The sequence below is a fragment of the Molothrus ater genome, chromosome 8 (genome assembly GCF_012460135.2).
Source record: "Molothrus ater isolate BHLD 08-10-18 breed brown headed cowbird chromosome 8, BPBGC_Mater_1.1, whole genome shotgun sequence".
NCBI classification, from domain to species: Eukaryota; Metazoa; Chordata; class Aves; order Passeriformes; family Icteridae; genus Molothrus; species Molothrus ater.
This window is the reverse complement of record NC_050485.2, coordinates 18,150,492-18,174,762: the sequence shown is the minus strand read 5'-3', so window position 1 is coordinate 18,174,762 and position 24,271 is coordinate 18,150,492. Positions and strand designations below refer to the sequence as shown.

Sequence of the window (24,271 nt, the reverse complement as noted above, 5' to 3'; positions counted from 1 at the left end):
AACAGTTCATTAATATGAAGCCCTTTCTGAGAGTGTGTATCAATAACCAAGGCAAACCACATCACAGACCAGATCTTTCAAGCTATGAAATTCAAAATTCTGGTTTAAATTTTCAAGTCCAAGATGTGCTATCTAATGAAAATGCACAATTACAGCTCCCAGCGGTATGAAATCTGCCTTTCAGTAATGAAAGGCAGAATTCTAGTAATGGCATTCTCATGGTTAAGATATGGCTGTGCAAGTAATCCCACATTAGATTGACTTGATTTTCAGAGACAGATTTCAACCCCTGCTATGCAGGAGAAATATCAATATCCAAGCTCCCCCTTCACTGTGTTTTCTGAAAACATGAGACTTTTTCCAAAATGGATATCAGATGTGTTATCAGACCACACAGCTGTGTGAATGCCAGATAAATCACTGACAAGAAAGTCTCTCTGAATCCAGTCTGCTCTTACTTAGTATTTGTTGAAATTCAAATATTATTGGTGTGTTTAGTCCTGGTTAAGCACCAGGACGATGAAAAATCTGGAGACAGAGACACTTAACTTCCTAAGCGTTTCTACTTACCCAGAGGACAGCTGAAGTTTGTCTGAGCGTATTACATCTAAGAGCATCTTCAGTAGCTGGTTTCGAAGACAGATTGTCTTCCCAGATGTTTGGTTTAAGGCTACAAATATCAGAAAGCAATAAAGAGTAAAAAAGAGACAAAAGATGTTCCATTGCTTTGATGAACAATTTTGTTTGCACCCAATTAGCCCCATAGAAGTACTTATATCTGATTTTTGCAGAGTAAAAAAATGCAGACATGAAATTTTAGACATAAGGACTCCTGGTAACATAATAAACAACCAGTGCTTACATTGCCCAAGTCCTCTCTTTTAAAACTCATTAACATTGCATGGTGAACAATATCTCAGGTTAACTAGAGAGAGAAATATAAACAGGCAATCTGACTTGTATTGCCCAGCTGAGATGTCTATACACAAGCTGCAGTTACCACTGTCACCTTAATATGATCTGTTGTTTAGAGGTGCAGTAACAATAAAGCCTCAGCTGAAAGATCCCAGTGAAAGGGCCAAATGACTGGATGTTCCTCCACATGAACCTGACAAACACACAGCTACTTTAAGAGGTGCAGAGCTCCTCATCATTATTTGCTACAACTCTAAGTGTTTACAGAAAATCCAGGATGCCCATTGAAATTTTATTCCTTGTAACAGCCTAGTAGGTTGGTTTGGGGCAATTTCAATTTAATGTCCTTTCTCTCTGTGTATATCTGAAATCCAACATTGTGTTGACTCTGGACAATGCAGCAAAAGTACTGCTGGTTTATTGGCAGAGAGAGAGCAAAGGGTCACCTCAGTGCAGCCCCTCCCTTTCCATATGAAGAAATTTGAATTTTGCCTCTTCCTGCAGCAGAAGGCAGAAGCACTAATGTTGCAATTAGGGTTGATCAGGTCCTGGGGAAGGAGGGAAATTTTGTAGTTAAACTATCACAACACATACCCCAAAGGCAGCCCCTCACCTTCAGTGGGCCTCTCAGCCACACTATCCAGGTAAATCTGATTTTCATCCACAGAAGAAGGTTTCAAGGTGTAAACAAGGAACAATCCAATCCTTGCAGAGAAAGAGTGAAGCAGTTGTGGTCAACAGAAATATATTGATCTACTTAATTGGAGATTATATGCAAAGCTGCATACTGGTTAACAGTGACTTAACAACCACCATTAGAAATTCTAGCCACTTCAGAGATAGGATGAAAACTTCATAAACTAGGAAGTAAATTAAAAGGTCACAGAATGTGCTGTGTTGGAAAGTACCCACGAAGATCAAAGCCCAGCTCCTGGCCCTCAGCAGGACAATCCAAGAGTCATACTTGTGCCTGAGAGCATTGTCCAAACACTTCTTGATCTCTGTCAGCCTTGGTGCTGTCACCACTTTCCTGGGGTGCCTATTCCAGTACCCGATCACCCTCCAGGTGAAGAACCTTTTTCTAATGTCCAGCCTAAACCTCCCCTGACAACTTCAGGCCATTCTCTTGGGTCCTGTCACTGTCACCCCAGAGCAGAGATCAATGTCTGCGCATTCTCTTCCCCTCAGAGGAAGTTGTAACTGCAGTGAGGTCTGTCCTCAGACTCCTCTTGTCCAGGCTGAACAGACCAAGTGACCTCAGATCTCCTCACCTGGCTTCCCCTCAAGGCTCTTCATCTTCATGGCCCTTCTTTGGATGCTCTCTAATAGTTTATCTTTCTTATATTTTGAGGAATGAAACTACCTAAAAATCAAAGTAAAATATATTCTGCTATGGAAACGTTTTCTCTATCTACTTTAAAGGTCTTGCACCAAGAGGAAAGGAATACTGAGTAAAGCACTCAGTTTATCTGAAAGATTCTGAGCAGCCTGTGGCATTCTAATTTCACTGTTATTACCACTTGGTTTCCAAGCATATAGAGGAGAACAGAGAAACCTTAGCAGGTCCACAGTGAGGAGGACTGGCATCCTTTTTTCACTTGCAATTTGCTTTGACACATTACCTGGTTCTAAGAATAGAAAGATTAATGTGATATATACACATTTAGTGAAAGTGCACAATCTCCTCCTGCCCACAAGAAGGATATTTCTTAAGGGACAGACACCAGTTGTTCTGCAGGATTAGCCAAGACAGCAATTCCCTCTAGAAGTCCAAATCTGGGACCAGCAGAAGCTCCAGCGCCTCTCAGTGCTGCTGAGAGCCTGTTACAGTCCCTGCTGTCCTGGGGCCAGAAGGACAGGGACAGAGTGCTGTCTCTGCCCACTCTCAGCATTCATGGGCCTGACAACTAATTATATTACCATGGAAATACAAATAATACAAATAACAAAACATTATTATTTAAGAAAAAATGCTCATTCACACTCCTTACAACATGACAAATTTGATACACTAAATACACATTTCCCACCTATCTCACCACCTATATGAAAAAAGAACAAACTAATTCCTACAAGCCTGGGGTAGGAATATACACATAAATAACATATATCCAGGAGCATACAGTCATAAAAGAGCTGGAAAGCACCAAGTTCCTTTATTAGCTTACTTCACAGTTAACTTTTAGAGGTGCTCATACACTCCAACAGAGCAAAGGGCAGAGTCCGCAGACTTGACATGCAACCCTGTTTTTATATTTTACTAAAAACAGAGCTTTAGAAATAGAACTTTCATCTGTGCAGTGCATTTCTCTGGGAATTAGGTGGCTGCAGACAGCACTGTGTGGACCTTCCTCAGTTGATATGTTGCAGGTTGATACAATTAGGCTGGGAATATAAAATGAAGCAGTGCTTACATTCTGTGAAGAGCAAACAAGGATTTAAAGGCTATGCTTCATGAAATCCTGACTAACATAACTGATTGAAATTCAGGAACAAAAAGGATTGTTACTGGGATATAAGCCAAACCAACAGGATTAGGTACACTGGTCTTTTGGGCCAAATTACAATACTGTAGTGATTCTTTAGAGACAAGGCTTTAATGAAACCAATATTAAGTACATATTTGAGTAATCCCAGTCATACTACAGAACTGTGTCACCATTATAACAGGAATCACCATATTCATCTTCACACAAGTATAAGATTGGAGTGAATGAAAAAGTTTTTCATCAATTTTTGACCAGGAGATCCTGCAGTTGCCAAAGATCTGGCATTCCACCAAAGACAAGGTGAGGGAAGCTCTACTGTCAAGCTCTCTCCAACACTAGAACAAGTATAGCTCATCTGCAATCTGAGGAAAAGCTATAGACTTTTAGGGTTACCTGAGAACATCCCTTGTATTAAAGTATCCTTGCAAGAGATGGGACAGGATAGTGCAGGCCACAGTGATCTTGGAGCTGCTGATTTCAGGATCATTGAAAAGGAAAACAAGCTTGGGCACCATTTGCACCTGGTAGGCAATTGTAATATTCTGACAAGCATCTCTGTAAAAAAAGTACAGGGACTATTAAAGGTTTCTACTAGAAATTACCAAAGTTACAGAGTTTCACCTAAAAGGATTCTCAGGTTGAACTGATACTTTGCACTTCTAGCTTCTAATACTCTCTTTATAACATTTCAAACACTGTCAGACAAATTGAACATGTGTCAGTGATGGAGATGGGAAGACTACTTTGTGTGTTCTACTCTTCTCCTCTGCCCTCTCCCCCAGAAACTGCTGCTTTCCAACAAGTTCAAAGAAAACATTATTGAATTTTCAAGCAGCAAGTTGGTAGCAAAAAATGCTATTCCTGTAAAACTTAGCAAGGGAACCAGACAGCTCTGCAAAAAAGAAGGAATCTAGCTTTACTCAGTCCCTCTGCCATGCTTTGTCTCTTTAAATACATTCAACTCCAGTCCAGATGATTAAGAATATTGATAAAGGGGTTGTATTTTGATTTTAAACACAACTTCAATAATATATTAAAAAATAACTTCATAGTCAAGTCAAACATTAAGATTTCCCCTCCCCAGCAGATATTTGAACTTGCATCGTACAGTAGAGGTTCCACATGAACCAGGTAACCAGATATCTTTTCCCAGACTGTCCCCAGTCTGGGATTCCAATTGGGATTAGACCCTTCATATCCACCTCAGAGTTCCAGCTCAGGTTACAGATGAGTTTGTCCCACAGGTTTCTGACTCAAACAAAAGTTTATACCTGGAGGACTGCAAGATCTCCACAAGATGGGAAAGAAGAACAAGGTCAAGATTTTCTGGTGCTTTCATCCAAAGCTGAAAGACAAAGGAAAGCAGAGGTTTTACTGAGCTGTGAGAACAGTAGCTGCATCAGAGAAACAGTTAAAACTGTTTAGGGAGGAGAGCACGATAAACTTTGAGTGTTTCTGTAATGCAGCCTGCAGGCACTGGGAAGTCCCTGTTAGTGCAGGGAGCTGTAGCTCCAGTTCTAGCCCTGAGAAGAAGACCCTCTGGGAGTGTTCCTGCAGACCTGGGGGCCCACAGTGTGAAAAAGCACAACACACAAATATTGGATCCAGGACATGCTATGAACAAACCAAATCTTGTATTATAAAGCCATCTTTAATACAGCCAAACCCACAGAGTAACATGAACAGTTGTACCTCAAAGTTGCAGAGAACATACTGGAATGCACTATAATTCTTGATGACAGAAGACTCAAAGCCCAGCTCAGCTGTGCCCACTAGGGAGAATATTAACTGTAAAATCCTGTTGTTTAGCAGCTGAGTTTTCCTCTTCAATAGATAGCTTAGCAACTGAAAAGAAAAGACTGAATAAGTATCTGCCAAGTATAAATCTGTATTTAATTCAAGACCAACATATAGTTTAGTCAGATGTAGCAGTCATGCATGCATGAGTTTTGCATAAGCATCATAAAGAAAATGAAGGTTTTAGTCCAGACAAAATTTCATGCAGAAGGTCTAAGGATGAATTTTTGAAGGAGTTGGCAACTCTGTGGCATTGAACAGGAGGAAAATTTGCCATATTATGTTGAATGTAATTTTAAAAAAGCAACAGACAAATAACTGTAAATAACCACAGTAGGTGTTCTATGCTATTCTCCATGGATGTATTCTTAATTGCTTACAAATGGTGTTAATTTGAAAAATACTAAATTTTACCTCCCCAAATGAAAAACATTAGTGAAATATTGCCAGTTTCTCAGCTGAGCCTACCTTTGATTATCCAACAATTTTTCCATACTGTGAGAAGAATGTTCAGAAAGCCATTACATTTTGAGCAGGTTGGGAAGAATAGAAATTAATTTGAAAATACATATCAAGACACATATATTACTTGGCTTCTAAAAAAACTTCAATCCATTGCAATATAATGATAACTTGGAGAGAACATGTAGCAAAGAATCAAAAGATACAGCTCATACACAATACAAAGGCATTGACCTACAGGAAAGGATTGGGCAAGCAGTATCTAAGTAGGATAAATAAATTCATATAAATTGAAATCAATTTATGAACAATTTGCATGTTGGGAAAATGGAAAGTTCATAATAAATCATTAATGAAACCCTAATGTTGAGGGTCTTGTTTGGAACCTTCTATATTAAAGAGTCTTTGTTCCTTCAAAGTTCTCTGCTTCACCTACACAGCACAAAGTAAATGATACTAAACTGAAACTTCATACTTGACCCTCAATCCATCCAATGTTACATATTTATACTTTACATACAACAAAAATCTTCAATCTGCATAGCTTTCAGGTTTAAAGATTAATTTGGGACCGACCAAATCAATGCAATTCAGGCAGCACTTATTTATACCAGCACAATTCCTCATACACAGTGAAGACTGAGCCATAGGAATTCATTGTCAGCCCTACACTGGGCTGTCTGTAAAGAGGAATCTTAGGCTGGATGAACCAAGGGGAGGAAGAAAAGCTGCCTTAGACGTGGTCTTTTGTGTGTGGGATCGAGTGTGTGGGTAAAAGGCGAAGAGTGGGTCAGTCACAAATCTGCTTCTCTGGCTTGTTTAGTTTTATTAAATCATGTCTGACCAAGAGGCATCTGTCCTCACGTTTCCTTCAGCAGAAAACTGTTACAGAGGTTCCCAGGAACTGTAAGCACAAGATGTAGAGCACCATCCTATGTCCCCCTCCTAACTTGCTAAGTTCCACCCACAAGTGGCTATAGTCAGGATCTGTTTGGTTCATTCCCATTGATTTGGGGGTAAATATCTACAAGGGAAAGACTATAACCATAATGAGTGAACAAAAGTGTGTCTACCTGGTATCCATGGATGTGCCTCATCAGTTTTGCACTCAAGGGGCTGCTGTTGAGGATGGAGTTCAGGACTTTGACACCTGCATACATGGTGTGGTCATCGCGGGCCTTAGCAATGAGACCCAGGAGAATGGCAGGGCCTCCAATAAAGTTCAGGCTGGTGGCTGCTGGGGAGGACTGGAAAACTCTCACCCCTAGGAAATTGCAGTGTTACTCTACCAGGAAGTTACACAGACAATCTATTATTGGACAGAATAATAGATTGTTCTATTATTCCACTCTTAAATGAATATTAAGACAAGTGCATTTACCATAGTGGCCCACAGCAACTGACCCAATAGTCCTCAAGGAACCTGAGAGGTGTCCAGCAATATTCTTAGCCAGGAATATTGGAGTTGAACTGTCCCGAGAATTAATCCCAATCTGAAACAGGTAAAAGGCACTTTAGGAAAAACTTTAGTAGTATCAGAGACACTAAAAAAATGCATGCTCTGATAGTTTAAATTATTTTAATAATTTTAGACTAATAAGTGATAAAAATTTGATTGTAAGGACAAATATTCACCCACCAACAACATCCCTCAATGCCACTACTTTCATATATCAATAGACCTGGTATTAGAAAGAGCAATAGACTAGCATGTGAAAAGTCCCTGTGAAGACATTCAGAAAACACAGACTGAAACAAATTATGCTAAAACCTGAAAATTATGTCTTCTGCTCCTGTTTCAAAAAATGCTTTTAATAGGTGAAAATTAATCTACAAGTAGAACAAAGTTAAGGAATGGAAAAAGAAGTTTAAAAAAATAAATCTCTGAAGGTACATAGGCAAGACAAAGTCAGAAATTTGGCTCTAGGAAACTGATTAGAAGCCAGAGAAAACTTGTTTAAGAAAGGAAAATTTGTGACCTCTTTGGCAATCAGCCGACCATCCACTTCATTGTAAGAGCTCTTTATATCTTGGACTGTAGTGAGAGATGAGCACACAGCATTGATTCCAAAAGAAATCTTATCTTCTGCCACCAGAGGTGCGATGATACGATCACTGCACTGGTCTTCACCTAAAACAAGAAAGGCTGTGAATGTCTAAAGGAGCTTCACTGTGCCTTATGCAAGACAGGAGAGAAGCAGGTGAAAAATAACTCAAGGAAACTGATGTTTAGGAAATAATTTTACTTTGTCTTAACTATAACCATGAAAAAGCATTCACCCTTTGCAACACAGGCCATGGCAGCTCGCATCACCAGCACATGGCTGTGTCCCCTGGTAACTGCTTTGCCTTGATTCTGTATCCTCTCATAACCTCTCATGGAGCTCAGAAATGTCCATAATAAACCTCTTTATCTGTCCACACAGTATAAATAAACTTTCTGGAGATAGAAAACATTTCAGAGGCCTTCTGTTTCTGAGAACTTTATTGGGGTACTCAAAGCAAAGATTTGTGTGGAAGGAGAGCAGAGGCAAAAGTTCAGAGCTGCCAACTCACAACATTTGGGAAACTTCTCAATAGTACCAGGTTCAGCAGTTTAGTATCAAATTCTCTTATGCATTTCTTTAAGAATTTTCTATTCATTCTCACACTTGGAAAAACGACATGTATCTTTATTTTAAAAAAAAGTCATGCTGTATTTTTGACGCTTTTATAGACTGGGAAAAAAGCTGACTTAAACAACTGTTTACTAGTGCTGGTAACACAGCCCTTTTAGGCAAAAAATTAGTTCACACACCACATGAAGATTAACTATAAATAAAACGCCTCAAGACTGTGTCACTATTTCCCTTCCAGCAGGACTTGGTCTGCAGACTAAGCCTCTGTACAACTGCAGCTGATTAGCAAGAAGCAATGAGATAATGGGGAGACAGGACACACCACTGCCAAAAATTGCCACTGCTGTTTGCAACAATGTCAAAAACCCATTTTAAGGGAAAAAAAAAAACTCACTGTAGTATTTGGAGGGCTTGTGTAAAACTTTTTTAAAGTCAAAATTTCCATTTGCCTGAGTTCCTTTGGATGTTTTGATGGAAAAAGGGAGAGTGCAGGGAGAGTGAGATAATTTCACAATTAGGAGATCACATCTTATATGGTGCTCAGTGATCTCCCCTAAACAGGGCATCCTAGAGTCACGTGGCCACAACCTGTGATTAGTACTGAAGTCCATCTGGGAAGAACTATGCTCAGAACAAGCCCCCCAGACTTCATAAAGTCTCAACGACTCAAAAAATCAAATCCTTCGGACTTCTACAGGTAATGTTTTTATTTCAGAGCTGTATTTTGACAGCATTTCTCTCTCAACCCCTTCCCACACTTGACTTGCAAATTTTGTGTATATTTACAGCATTCTGTCAGGAGTACTCTCAGCCAGTGTTTTTGTATTCTTTTAGGCCGGAGCATAACCAAGAAAGATTATTTTGCTGTTTTCAAATGAGAAATGGCCATCCCATTTCATCCCAAGTTCTAGCACAGAGGGGAATGCACTACTTGTTGGACAAAGAGTAATCAATACCTGAAATGTTTTGTCTGTCTGTTTAATAATTGAAGCTAACAGCATACTTTAGTTAAAAAGCCTCTTCATTAAATTGAATGTAACTTACTCCCCTGCCCCTCTCTCTTATTCTGCAGGCATTTGCAGTTAAACTCCATACTTCTCTTTCTGCCTTTTTTTTCCCATTAGCACTGTTAATGCAGAATGTCTCGCTTAAAGCTTCTGCTTTAATGTTTGTCCAACAGAAATCACAATCTTGCAACTCAGGACATGCTGTCCCTCTTTACTCTTCATCTCTCTCTGCTGCTTGATTCCTATCCTGCTTTCCAATTCACAGGATGTTACAAGATCCTCATGTATCTCACTACAATCTTGTACAACATGCAGTAATGCAGTTTTGCAGACTTTTAGAATAATCTCTAGACACAGTTGGAACACTAATAGAAGATTAAAAGAATAAAAAGAACACTGCCCTGACAAACAAACAGTGGCAGATATGAGAATTATCACATACCTTGAAGCTGTACTGCTTGGAAGTTGCTACAATACTGAGGGCCAAGCTTAATAATAACTTCTATGGTTTCCACAGAAATGGCTTCTTCAAACAAATGTGTAGGACCAAGGCGCCAGGTCAAGGAGGACTTCTGTTTCCAAATGCGAGGAGTAGCTATGTACCCATAGACATCAATAAAGGAAGAGGGTTCCATGGAAATGCAGCTACCTGGTAAAGGCTGGAGATACTGCATCTGCAAAGAATGGAGGAATTCACTGCGGGGTTCCAATGCACTCAGGGTGCGCTGGGGTCTTGTCCCTGTAAGGTGCTGCCTGCCACCTCTTTGCTCATTGAAGTCTCAGCTGTGCAACACAATTATGCTGGGCCTGGCTCAGCTCAGCTCCTTCTCCCACAGCAGCCCCCACAGTGCTGTGCTCTGCACTGGCAGCTACAAAGGGCTTGGTAACACACCAGAGTTCTGGCTCTTACTGAGCAGAGCTGGCAGCATCAGCTCTCCAACATTCCCCTCATCAAGGGGCTGGGGGTGGCCAAGATCCTGGGAGGGCACACAACTAGGCCAGCTGACCCAAATCAACAAGAGAGATATTCCATACTATATAATGTCAATGCAGACATAAAAGCTAAGGAAAGGAGGAGGAAGGGAGGGAATTCATTATTTACAATGGCTGCCTCCTATAGCTACTGCTCCTTGTGCTGAAGGCCTGCTTCCCAGGAAGTGGCTCAACAGCACTCACTGATGGGAAGTGGAGAATAAACCTATTTTTTTTTCTCTTTGCTTGTGCACACGAAAACTCACTTCTGCTTTAATAAACTCAACATACAAGTAATTTTCCATCTTACTCTCCCTCCTCTGTCCAGCTGGGAAGGGGAGCAACACAGCTGCTTGGTGGGCACCTGGCATCCAGCCAAGGTCAACCCACCACAATTATTAACTACTGCTGAGAAATTGGATTTTAAGTACTGTAAACGTAAGCATTTTGAATGTTTAAGCCCAATTATTGTTCCAAAAACACAGTCAAAAGAATTGCAAGTATTGGCAAAGAAAAACCCTGTCTTGACTCTAGACATATTTCCTTTCCTAACTTCATAACCCTGACTTGACATTCAACACAGAGACAAGTTACAGTTACTTTGTACTGGCATAAATGGAGAATAAGCAGTTTCTGAAGAGTGTAGATTGTCCAATTGCATCAGTAAGCTTCAGTGGAACTAACATTGTTTAGAAAACAGGGCCATTTATTTTTGGTACCAGAATAATGATTTGGCCTCCTAAACTGAGTCTATTTTATTTAACTGTAGAGGAAGTAGTTGGAATTTTTTGGTAAAGAGAAACTATATTGTACTTTGGGGCTTAGCCATGTCTTGAACATTTTGTTGCTAGGATGGGAGACTCCAAGCATTTACTGGTCTCTGACTACTGGGATTTAGAAAACAGGGATGGTCAATATTAAGAGGCAGGAGTTGACACCTCAGTGAATAATATTAGATTTGTTGCAGCACAGTAACATACCCCACTCCAGCTCCACCAACTAAAAATAGCCTTTAGTAGTGTTAACAACCTTCATCCATTTCTAACATCTTAGGCCATCTTTTCTTCACTGTACATATCAAGATAAAGATTTACATTAATCAGTGAGCCCAACACTGGGACAATCTTTTGTTTACTAAAGGATTAATTTATTCATATGAGCTGTTTCACTGAATGTTAAACACACTTGTTGTGAATTCTTTCATCAATTGCAATGTTTAGGCCTAGTTTTATTGATGACTTTCAGTCGCATTTGAAGGAAGTCAAATCAAATTAAATTTTCATTCTTGAAATGGATATAGGTCCCAAAAGGCATTTATAAGACAGATGATTTTTCTCAAGTATGGAAAAGAGAATACTTGGAATTAAACAGGTTGTGTTTACAACAGTAAGCTTTGCACGTGCTGAGATTGAATTAAAATATAGGAACAAAAAGGAGACCAAGGTTACAAGTTACAATTAATAAAAAGATTCTACTCAAAAACCAAAAATCCACCACACCAACCAGAGTTATAATAGAAAGAACAGGCTGCATTTTCTACACTATATTCAAAATCCAAAAATCAGATCTCTGAAATAGTTTGAGAATAACTGCAAAACCAGGCGCATGATGATATTAATAATAGAAACCAGGGGCTATTCTCATTTATCTTGTAGATTATGAACCCTTCAGGTGCATTTGGATTACTTTTGCCTGCTATTTCATCCAACCTGGGAATTGCCTGCTGTGTGACAAAAATCACAAGAAATTGCATATTAGGGGTAATGCCAGCACACCAATATTAGCAATGAACTCATGGATTGATATCATCTCAAACACTGAACAACTAACCCTGAGGAACACCTATCTGTTCCTGAATGCCTAGTGTTCTAGTGAGGAAAAAGACCACTGACTGATTGTTCAAAGGGTGTAAGAGAAAGAGGACAGCTTGACCAAATAAGATATAAAATAATACATGATCAAATAAGATGCTTGAGGAAATTCCTCCCACCTTTGGATTCTTGCAAAGAGCTGACCAGTCACAGCAGCTTATTTTTCTATGACCTTTCCACTTTCAAGAGCTTTCTTGAAAAGAAAGAGTGGAGACCCTCTGTGTAACTCACCACTTTTGCAGGTTTTAGCCTAAACCCAAGTCATCCTTGATTTAGGGCTCTCTGGCCACACCTTGATGTGAAGTACTTTTCATAGCTGACAACCTCTGCAGATGTTGGGCTTAAACTGATAAATCCTCTGAATCACTAGTAAACTCAGAAAATGCTGACCTAAGGGTATAACTGAATTTCAGCAACATAACCCTGAGCTACCGGCAAGCTAGTTATCCCCAACTCTAGAGGAGCATCACCACACAAATTGCCCTGGTTATCTACATGCTAAAGGGGGAGAGAAGAGCTAGTTCAAAGCATCAGCATAAGCTGAGAACATAGTTCTGAAAAGCAGCACAAGTACACCCTGTTTTGTATAGATTTCTGACTCTACTCACACCCAGCACAGTGGCATGTGTTAAATGTGTAGATCGCCATGCTTTGAGTTTCTCAGATAATTACTGAAAGGTTATGGACGGTGCCTTGGGAAGTGGAAATGAAAAGCAATGCAAGGGCAAAGCCAGACACAAGATCTATGCAGAGAGCCTTTACCTTTGCAGAGCCAAGCATCTGACCATTTATATAAGCTGACACAATGCAGTTCTTCTTTGCTTCCTTAGCAACTGTCACTGTGAGATGATGCCACTGGCCAGTGACCAGAAGTTTACCACAGCCAAACTTGACTTGCCTTGGAAATGGGGAGGGATTTAGGACCTCAGCCTCAGGTTCCATAATATCTGTAACGGCAAAAAAAGGGATAACTCAACAGAAAGTTTCTCATCTTCACTTGCCTCTAGAACACAGCTCTCAGATGTGACAGGAAGAACATGACACTCTGTGGGTACAGTGTGCTTTGATGCTATTAGGTCTAAATTCTTTAAAACACTGCCCAAGGTCTGTCTCAGGACCTACAACTTCCACAGCTCTCAAGATGCCTCCAGCATACAACATGTCACCCTTCCAAATAACACCTGCTGTCTGCCTTGATGCTGCAAACCTGCCCTGAACTAGGACGAACCCAACATGTTCACTAAGAGGAGAACCCCTCTGTGTATTTACAGAGTTAGCTGGCACAGAGAAAAAATCCCTAGCAGATCCATGAGATGATAAAAGTCTCCATATTAATTTGTAGCTTTTATGAAAAAAGGCAAGCTGGAATTTTTATCATTATCTAAGGCAATCAGAGCACTCACACTATGTCAGCTGTGCATCAAAGTCCCAGCTACTATTCCCACATCATTTCCAACCTCCTCTGGAATATTCAATCAAATTTACATTTGAAGTATCTATTCTACTCAGTAAGGAAAAGGGATAAATATCAACAGGGAACAATATTAACAGACTGGCATAATAGAAAACATTCTGAAAGCAAGGAGAGGAAATGAGTTGTTTCATTAGGAAGCTAGATCACTCCCCTAAATCCTCAGTCCTACTCTCCAAACCTGCTTCGTGTCACACAGAACTGAATGGTTCATGCCCAGTCTCCACAACTGCACACCACAATATAAGTAGCACTCAAAAATTTTCCATTGAATATTGTAGTCATTCACAATGCCTACAGCAGACTTAAACGTAGGCAGCAATTACAATCACGACTAGATTCAAGAAGAAAACTGGAGAGAAATCTCATTAATATCCTGGGTACTTCAAAGAAGAGGAAATTTATTAATGAAAAATTCCACATAAGAGGACACAGCACTGCAACTTGACTGAAAAGAGCCTTACCAAGTGGCTGGAATTCCACTTCTTCTGTGGAAATGACCAAAGAAAGGTCCTGTGGGAGGAAGCTTACAGAAAAGCAAACAAATTCTTGCTCTGCTCTTGACATGTGCCTCACAATGGTAAGGAAGCGGAGTGGGTGGCTGCTGTGCACCAAACCAAACTTGCTCACCAGGAACCAGCAGGACAGTGTCAGGCCACTTGAGGGAGGGAACGTTCTGCTGCCTGTAGACAGGGACAAAAAAGCATTGAGGAAGTTGCTTTCCTTCTGCAGCCATTAGCAAGCTGCTTTCTGTTACATTCTTCCATACGGTGGAAGAACCAAAACTAGATTATGGGGTTTAATTTCTATTCTGTTGGACTTCATTGCCTGTATTCAATATCACAGAGATTGCACATATGACTCTGTGCACATGTATAAATGACCTAAAGCTGACTGATGGGAAATGAGCACTAGATCTCCATGCTGCGGAGCAGATGAATTAGCAATCTTCAAGCCAGAAACAAGTTCTCAAATTTCACAAAAAAATCAGGAAATAAACAGTTCAGCCATTTCCCAGTCCACCCAATAGAGGATTTTGTTGTATAGGAGAAGCCCATTAAGTGAAAGATACTATTCCTTCCATAGATTAACCTAAAATCTGATGGCCCTTACTGGTTAAGACTGTTTTCTTAGAAGCCTGCTTTAAATTTGTATTGCTAATATTCATTCATCACACTACAAAGTTGCAGTCAATGCCCCATTTTGCTGAGCAGTACAAGTTTCACAGTTCAGAGCAGGTCTGGGACACAGAGTCAGAAGTGTTTTGGAACACACAGCTTATGTGCTGCCCTTTCTTACAGCTGTTGAAAGTTTTCATTGGGGCTGAGTAGTCAGTCTCCCAGAAGCAGTAGGTGTGTCACAGTGCTTACCCGTGCCAGTCCCTCCCGAGACAGATTGGTCTGCACTGGAGCCCATGACAGTGGCCAAGGTAGGCAGGTATAAACACCTATAAAAAAGCAAGCAAGAAGCCATCATCAGAAACAAAATCATCCCTGAGGGTCACCAGTAACTTCTGATACTGCAGAATCATGGTAGCAAGGCAGAGAGTAGGCTGTCAGCAGTAAGAGAGTAACAAAATGTGTTAGCAACGTTGCTGCATGGAAGGCAGCCATAGGATACACAGATTAAGATGAAGAGAGAAGTGAATAGTTACTGTGCTCAGAGTAAGGGTTTGGAGACCCCAGAGCAGCTAAAATAAAAGCAACAGCAGCAATACCCATAGCCTTCCATGGACATGTCAAACTCCACAAACGATGGAGCTAAAGCTGTGCTGTGCAGCTGGAAGTTCCGAGGGGATGTCATGGAGATGAGACTCATGGCAGTCTGGAGTGCCAGTGCAGATCCCTTAGACAGCCAAGCAGAGTTCCTGACAGGCACAATGGTCTGAGGATCAGATTTACTGCCCACCACACTCTCTTCTGAACCTGAAAGAAGAACACAGTGCCTAGCCAGATCAATGTCTGCAAGTCATTTTCCAGCCACAAGTATTGCCCATATTCGAGGCATCCCTGCTCAGAACAGCACTTCATGCTCTTGAGATAACACATCCTCAGCAGCCCACAGAAATCCTACAGCAATACAAAAAAATATTGCACTGAAGACATTTCAAAATGGGAGGCATTCAGGAGAGCCATAGCCATATTTTAGCTATATTTTCTTCCTACACATCTTCAGGCAGCTCCAGAACTCACCTTACTAAAAAATGTCCCAAACCCATTGGTTTCATTTTTCTTATGCAAAGACCATTCATTCAACTGTACTGTAACAGAATAGTCCCAAGCAACACTATGGGAGTCCCAACATGCAATGGGAGAGGACTTGAAGAACGACTGCAAAGAACACAAGACTCAAATACAGACCATGCTGTATCAGGTGTCTCTGGCATGAGACTAGTTTAAGCACCAAATACTGTAGCCTCTCATCTATAAAATACATTAGAGCAGAGAAATGACTCAGATGGAAAACAGCCCACATAAACAAGGTAGATTTCTAGGATATCCTAGGGACTACAAAAAGCAGTGCTCTTGATTCCCATCCTTATTCTATTTCTGTCTATAAATCACTAGAAAAATATGCTGCAAAACAAAGGAGACATTCCCCTTGGTTTGTAGAATATTAGTATTTTTATAAACCATGTCCATGTCTGATCCAGTAAAATCTGAGTATATACTCAGCATCTAACTTGAGCAAAGATTTAATTTGATCTCTGCTAGCCATTAGATCAGCTCTCAGTGTTGGTCAAGTACCACCCAATCTGGGTAATACCCAGTGAAACTCTCCTAGGCACACTCCACCTTCATAGGGACTGTCTTGGAGCAACCTACTCAACAGCAGTTTCCTGTCATCGCACAGACATCTCTAACTCAGCCCCAGTTCATTGTGTGCTTACCTGCATTAGCTGAATCACTCCCCTGACAGGAAAGGACCTTGGTCTTGTTTGTGCTGGGCCTAGAAGGTACTAATGGAGAACCTCCCAGCCACAAAAATTGCCTAACATGAAAAAAAAGTCATTTTAAAAAAGGAAACCAATCCAGACACTTGGAGTCACAGCAACAATGCAGATAGAGCTTAGACTTCTGGAGAACAATTTATTTTACTGAACACCAAATTTTAAAGACATCCCAAATAGAGCAGAAGAAATGTTTTCCATTGTAGCAACACAAATATTTTGCTTGCTTTATATTTCCTTTCAAGGTTTTCATGTTGAAAAAAAAAAATCAAAGATTTCTTTTCTTCATCACTATTTTTGAATAGCCCTAATTTTTCAGGAAAAAAAAAAATCTATGGGTAGGGATTTTTTATTGAGTTCTTTTTTATAAATCCTATTCCCTATTTGCCTGAAAGAAATACAGTCCTCCACTGAATATTTAAATTCACTCTGGCAGCTGTTAGGTACAGTAATGTCTAGGACTTGTTAGCATTAATGAAGAAAGTGCAACCTCAAACTGGAAACAGTGACTGAGGAAGAAGAATGCACTTTCTATTTTTAAGTCCGTCATTAACATGGACCTGAGACATGAAAAAGTCATTTTTACCCTGCAGAAAATAGCTTCTCCATATAAATACCAGGAGAGAATAACCCTGTTTGTTTTACAATGACCTAATTAGCTCATTCATAAGTGGCTTTATAACCCCTGCAGAGATGATGCAGAACACTACAGACTCACACCGTCTTCAGGAGTCATTTAAGCATATATCCTGCAATCAGCGAGGAAGGAGGATTAACTGAGACTTGAAAGAAAAGGCTGAGTCTTGCTGAATTAGAGCACTACATGAAGCATCTAATTATTTTCTAAACTTTGGGAAAAAATGGCACCACTAAAGCAAATTGCTTCCATTAGATACCATCTCATACCTTAACACATGTGGCTCAACAGCCTGTGATGCAAGCTTCTCAAACACCCTAGTGAGGGGCAGGTGCAGGGGGTGGCTGTCACTGCAGAAAGCATCTTGACAGGAGGTGATGACTGTGCTCAGCAGGCCACATTCACACATCACCTGACGACTCTTCTCTGACTTCACCAAGGACTGGATATGATCAACCAGAGCACATTGGATTTCCTGGGAAAGCTGAAATGGACACAGAAGTAAAGTCAGAGAGCTAGATAGGACAACTGATTTATTCTGTTTTAATTTGTTTTCCAATTGTCAAATCCCTGAGTGTAAACATCTGGTCCAGAAAAGAAGCCCCTGAGGCAAGAGGCTCAAGCAGAACTGCATGGCTGTTCTATCAAGCTCTGCACTAAAACAATGTGCATATATTCATCTGAGCAGCTGCCTGGCCATCCACAGCTCAGCTTTCCTGCCACGTCTCTGTGGCAGTGAAGGCAGAAAATCAGCTGGCATTCAAAACCAAGGCACCACCACCAAGGACAGGTTATTGGGCATAAACTCCAAGACCAACACAGGAATTCAGAACATATATATAACAATAAGCCTGTGGAGAGCAATATTGATATGATCTACTCTTCATTCTAAAAGCACTGTTCTTAAAGAAAACTGTATCAAGCAATGTCATGAAACAATTTTAAACACTTCTCTATATGTTTTGCTGAATTGAAGCTTTGCTTCATTATTGCTTCTTAATGATCTTTAAGTCCCTCAATTCTCATAAATTATCTTTAGAGCAATTTGTTTCTAGTTAGGAATGCACTGTACCCCATTGACCTAACTAGGTTTCATGTAGAAGTAACTGGATCATATATTTAAACACAATCTTACAAAGATGAATTATTCCCTATTTCAAAGAGCTTTCAAACTTTCTCACATGATGTTCCAGGAAATAGACATGCAAACTTTTAAAGAAAAGGACAACAATGGGGACAGGCACACAAATAAAGGCAATGGGATTGGATTTTATAACATGAATGAGAAGCAACTGGATTCAGAATAAGCTTATTAAGTGGAAAGAGGAATTGAGCTCTTTTGCATTCAACCAGACAAAGCCAACACAGGACAATTTTAAAGCCAACACAGGACAATTTGTATTCAAAGTGTCCCCAACTGCAGCACTTTGAAAACATTACATCCATTGCACATATGTACTGGTTTTGCAAATTCAACTAAATTTGTCATATCTGAAGGGTGTGTTCTTTGTATAACATTTCCTAAGGGTGAGTTCTTTGGGTAACACTTTCTTCTCTCTGAAGGAATATTCATTGCCAGGGACATCAGTTTCACTGTGCATTGCATTACACACAGAAAGTGTCCACCAGACTAAACTACATTATTACAGGGTGTTTACAAGTTCCACATTAAAGATTCTCCCACATAAAGATTCTTTTAAATCTTTTAATTAACATTTTACTTCATTTCTGACTATATGCAGGAAAGTATGTATAAATAACACTAAACAGAGAATGGCACAGGTCTTGACTAAGTGAAGCAACTGGTTTATTCCAAAATAAATGCAATAAAAGCATAATGGTGTACAAAAAGATTGATTGTTTTCATTAGCCTAGCAGCTCTGTCAATAGCAATATTGCTTTGTTTTGAATAAAATGAGCTGTTTTCATGGATTTTTGTTCCAGTAAAATGAGATTTTAGTGGAAATATTAAAGGTGGCCAAGAAACCATGCTGTATATTTCTGTATGCATGGATTGATTTTCTTAACACTTATTACTTGCACCTTGAATCAGGATATTGAAGTTGCAGTTAGAACACAGCTGAGCTCTGCCTCAGATTAGAGTTTTAAGGGCAAATGTCACCTAGCAATTTGCCCAATCTGCTTAAGTACTTCCCAGATTCTTTCTCCTAAGAGCCCATAGTTTCAAAACTTGGTAGCTGAATTTAATTCACTGTTATTCATCTTCAGGATTATTATGCTATTTTCAAGATAAGCAAAAATGATGAACTTTTGTCACTGTGCATTCACTTCAAAAGGATGCAATTTCCTTAGATTGAAGAACAAAATAGCAATAATTGTGTGTGCAGAAATACTTGAAAAATTTTACTTTTTTAACATCTAAAGGGAGAACAAGTAATTTAGCCTAAATTTAAAACAGGGATAAGTGCCTTTTTAAAAAATGCAAAATCCTTATTGATGTTGATTTAACAACAGTGAATATGACAGCAGCTCATTATACAAGAGACATGAATGAAAACAAAAAGGAAAAATCCAGCTGTGGAAGCAATAGTATTACTTAGCAAAAATATAAATAATTTACATGATGAATTGTGTGCCAATTATTTTTTGTCTGTATTCAGAAGAAACCTGCCAGGATGATGAGACAGAACTGAAACAAGCTTTTATTCTCTTCTCAGAAGTTCTTTCCTTTCCCTTACCCACCCTTGTCAGATCTAGACGATCTCTTTATCTGACATTACAAATGGGAAAGATTTGCCATGACACTTTGGAATCTTAAAATTTCAGTCAAGGATAACATGTGTCTGAGAGCAAAGTTCTTTCTTTTCAAGGTAGAAAATACCTTGAAAATTGTGAATATCCTGGGCCACATATCTGAAGTGGATGCGAACCTGTCTCAATTTACAAAGTGTTTGAAACATGTGCAAGGCTATCTTTCATCACTGAACAGACAACATATTAATGAAAGGAAAATCTATCTTGTATGTGGTCAAACAACACAGAGTCTGATGGAAACTGGCTTAGTTTCAGTCATAGGCATGAACATGAGCAATGTCCTCTAAATACTATTTACTGACTCGAAGACTGCTTACAGACTCAAACCTCTTGGTCAGTTTAAAATTTTTAAGCAAGTTTCTGGACCCATGAAATTCAAATTATTTTTTTCTCATGCTTAGCAATGGCAAGAATATACATCCACAAATCTATTCTCCTCAGCTCTTAACTATCATTCCAGAAAGTATAAGAAATGGCTAAAGTGCAAAATCACCTGTTTTACTGTCTGCTACTGGGTTTTCTACACTGACAGGCTCAACATTGCTTCAGCCCATCATTTCTTGGGTCTGACAAAGGTCACTGAGAAGCTGAAAACTTGGCAGGAAATTGATATTATTTCTGAGGGTCAGAATTGAAAGTACAGAAATTTTATTGAGTTCCATTTAAGTTTCTGTAAAAGCAGTGCTTTCTTGTTGCTAATTCTGTGAAAGCAAAGGAATCGCACATGACCTGAACTGATTTGAAGATTTTTCCAGATTACTCTCAGACACTTGGACCTAAAGTATCTATCATGGCACTAAAACAAGCAGAAAGAGATGAATTATTGTCTCTTCTTCTCCACATTTGCTCCTAAAAAGGGTACTTTTTGATTCAGTTTTAAATTCAGAGCAAGAAGTCCCTTAAGACTTTTTTTGAAATTGTGCAGTACATTCACAAAGCCATTATTTCATCTCATCTAGCTGTTTAATACTGTAGCACTAAAAAAAGAAATAGTAACCAGTTTGGGACAGAATGTACCTACCCAAAGACTAATTCCTTCAGTTATTTTCCTTCTAGCCTGTAGCTCCCCTTCGCCCGCCACTGAGGTTAAACCTTTTGCATCAGATCTTACCTGACTCCTGTGTTCCAAGCAGAATCTCCTGGCACAAGGATTCATGCAGTGATATTTGTTACGATTAAAGCTAATAAAGTCCAGCCTTTTATGGCTCTACCTGGCAGCATCAGTGAGCTCCCCAAGCTCTGAAATAGTCTATTCATTCTCTCTCTCATTCAATGATTTTTCAATAGAAATAGCCAGGAAAATTCTATTTTTCCTTTAACCTTTTCTGCAGGTTATTTTATGAGAACTCCTCAAGACATTTGTTAATTCCTAGGTAGGTAGGGTTTGACTCAGGACTTTGCGTAATAGTGGTCCAATTTTACCTGAGGTAATCATATTCACAACAGAAATACTAAAACACTACCAATAATAATATCTTCTTGACTAAGAAAAAAGGAGTGAGAAAAAAAAGAAAATATGAGCATACTTAAATACATAACTGGAATTTGTGCTCTAGTCCTTCATACTTTTAAGAACACTGCCATCTACTGAGGATCTCAGAGGCTCTCCTTACAGAGCTCAAGTCCTGGAGCCAATTCCAATTTCTCAATGACACTCTCATCCAATTAACCCTTCTACTTGTTTTTCAGAATTTAATTACTGTAATTAACAAAATTTCACTAGCTGGTGGCTTGATTCCAATAAACAAGAGTTGGAATGTGCCAGCAGTTATTTGTTCCTTTCAGAGCTCTGGATGAACAACCTGGTTTTATTTCAGTCCCTTCATATGTACTTTGACTGCATTCAAGTATGTTAGACCAAACAGCCAATACAATATAGGCCATATATTTATTCAGAGTGGGTGTGTATATATATCAGGATGGTTTGACAAAGAAAAACACCTTCTAAGCTGCATTAAATGTTTATGGACCATTAGGTCTGAAGGGTCAGACTGTTCTGGTTGCTTGGACTGTTGGCTATACTTAAAACAGTTTTCAAGGCGCTTCTACATTATGGCTTTGCAATAAGTATTCTGGGACCAAAATCCATATACTGCATCAGGCAGGCACAGAAATGCTTTGGCAAACTGACAGCCAAAAGTCTTCATTGTTCTTAATCTACTGACTCAGTGAAATTTGTGCTGTTCCTCCTGGCAGCGTTTTAGGTAAATTTTAGTACTGCCACATTTGCAAAGACTAAGCAATTCCTGGAAACAAAGTTACAGAAAAGTAGAAGACACTGTTTAGATGGCTTTTTGATATGTTCAGACTCACCTGAGCATATCCTTCTTTGTACAGCCTTGGCAACAACCTCACCATGACACAGACAGCGCCTGGATGTACAATGGTGCAGTCTCTCATTTCCAACCTGCAGTAAAAAGACACATCATAATTATCATTAGCACAGCAAAGAGGTTCTAACCATGTTCCAGCAGAGCACAGCATTAAATCCTCCCAGTAACAACCAGGCTCAGCATTGGAAACTAAGCAAACAACACAAATTACCAGAAAAACTGGATGCCTCCTGAGTAACAAAGACAGGACGTCACCTGCTCATGAGCCGACATTTCAAGGACCTGCACATTCAAAGATGTGAGACAGCCTCTTTAAGCAAATTTTGCCTTTGAAGGTATTTGCAGAACAGAAAACAGACAACCATAGCAATCACTGATGCATCAGTCCACAACCAATGTTATCCTTTTATTTTCTAGAAGTTTATAACTTGGTTTATACAGTAACCTTAGTACTTTAAGATAAAATGGAAATAGGCAAAGATGAGACAGTCTTGATGAAATCAGTATGCCATCCTCCCCTTCCAACACTAGAATTTGTCTAAAGTAGTAAAGTAAAATTGAATATCTGCTTTCCCACCAGTTTTCATTTTTGCCACTTATGACCTTTTTATGTTCAGGCACAGGAAGGAACTGAGGAATCAGAAACATCACAGAGAAGATCTGCTAATCCCATCATGCAGGCTAGAGGTCAGATATATCTCAAAAATGAACCCACAGCACAGCAAAAGCTCTAGTTTAGCCACTACAAGCTCATCCTGTTTAGAGTAGCATCAGAATTCCTGGGTGCACCTCTGAACTGGAGTTGTGATGGGCACTGTCAGAAATATCTGTCCCAAGCAGATCTCACAAGAAAAGCAAAGGCAACATCTAATGGCTGTAATTAGACTGACAAAAGAAAGCATAATATGCTTTATGAACTGTACAAAACACAAGGTACAAGGATAAGAGTAAGCATAAAAAAAAAGTTTTACAAGGGACGTAAAGGTCGGTAAAAAGACTGCAATAAACATGTTTGTTTAGCCACTCCCAAAAAGGCTCATCTGATACAGCAGAACAGGGAGTAGTGTGTAGCACACTGCCACACAGTGACAAATAACTTTTACTGCACCCTCAAGAAGGATAATTTCAAATTAATTACTCATTTGCAGTATTTTCTGTGCAACAAATCAAAATCAGGTCTGGTATAGAGTTGCTACTGCAGTGGTTTCAGTGTGAATACATAGACCTGTACTTAACATGAATGTGGGCAAGTTTTGAAATGTCACAGAAAAAAGTGCACTGAAAATACACTCTCCTCCTATTTCCCTGAGAAAACCCACACGACTTTAAAAGAGAGAAATCCAGGCTCACTAGAATCAACAGGGACAAAACCACAGTTGGAGAGCTGCCTGGCTGGAAACAAGCTTGGCATGCTGGCCCATGCCCAGGTGAGCCAGAGTGTGCCCAGGTGGCCAATAAGGCCAATGGCATCCTGGCCTGCACCAACAACAGTGTGGCCAGGAGGAGCAGGGGAGTGATTCTACCCCTGTACCTCACCCTGGCACAGGTGAGGCTACACCTCAAGTGCTGTGTCCAGTTCTGGGCCTCTCACTACAAGGACCTCAGGGTGTTGGAGTGTGTGCAGAGAAGAGCAACAAGGCTCAGGAAGGGTTTAAGAATATTACATAAGCCTTATCTCCAGCCTTCTCTGTGGTCCTCATTTTATGGCCTTGGTACAAAAGATGTGTTCCTGTTCCCTCACCTCTGCAAACAGCCCATCTCTGCCACTCCTGCCCCAGGGCTATCCAATCAGCCCTGTGATTCCACTCCATCTATCTCACCAGCTTCATGGTGTGAATGGCAAATCTGCTCTCCACTGGTGCTACTTGAATAAGATAAATAAGAGGTTTTGGATACAAAATGAGATGTCACAAAGAACCTGAAGAGCCATTAGCACAGTGAGCTGTCTGTGGCAACAGCAGCTGCAGCAGCCAT

The 24,271-nt window shown here is 39.8% G+C and overlaps 1 protein-coding gene across 1 annotated transcript in view; it reads right to left on the bottom strand.

The window, feature by feature from the left end:
• WDFY4 (WDFY family member 4) overlaps positions 1-24,271 on the bottom strand; it is a 112,713-nt gene that overhangs the window by 67,336 nt on the left and 21,106 nt on the right. The window contains exons 13-28 of the mRNA XM_036386196.1: positions 22,278-22,371; positions 17,459-17,673; positions 16,493-16,593; positions 15,320-15,527; positions 14,973-15,049; positions 14,067-14,285; positions 12,894-13,078; positions 9,731-9,962; positions 7,643-7,794; positions 7,045-7,156; positions 6,737-6,927; positions 5,097-5,249; positions 4,676-4,749; positions 3,798-3,959; positions 1,529-1,620; positions 571-670 (exon numbers count right to left, since the gene is read on the bottom strand). Of these exons, the coding sequence (XP_036242089.1) occupies positions 571-670; positions 1,529-1,620; positions 3,798-3,959; positions 4,676-4,749; positions 5,097-5,249; positions 6,737-6,927; positions 7,045-7,156; positions 7,643-7,794; positions 9,731-9,962; positions 12,894-13,078; positions 14,067-14,285; positions 14,973-15,049; positions 15,320-15,527; positions 16,493-16,593; positions 17,459-17,673; positions 22,278-22,371 (2,367 nt within the window). The remainder of the gene's footprint in view (positions 1-570; positions 671-1,528; positions 1,621-3,797; positions 3,960-4,675; positions 4,750-5,096; positions 5,250-6,736; positions 6,928-7,044; positions 7,157-7,642; positions 7,795-9,730; positions 9,963-12,893; positions 13,079-14,066; positions 14,286-14,972; positions 15,050-15,319; positions 15,528-16,492; positions 16,594-17,458; positions 17,674-22,277; positions 22,372-24,271) is intronic.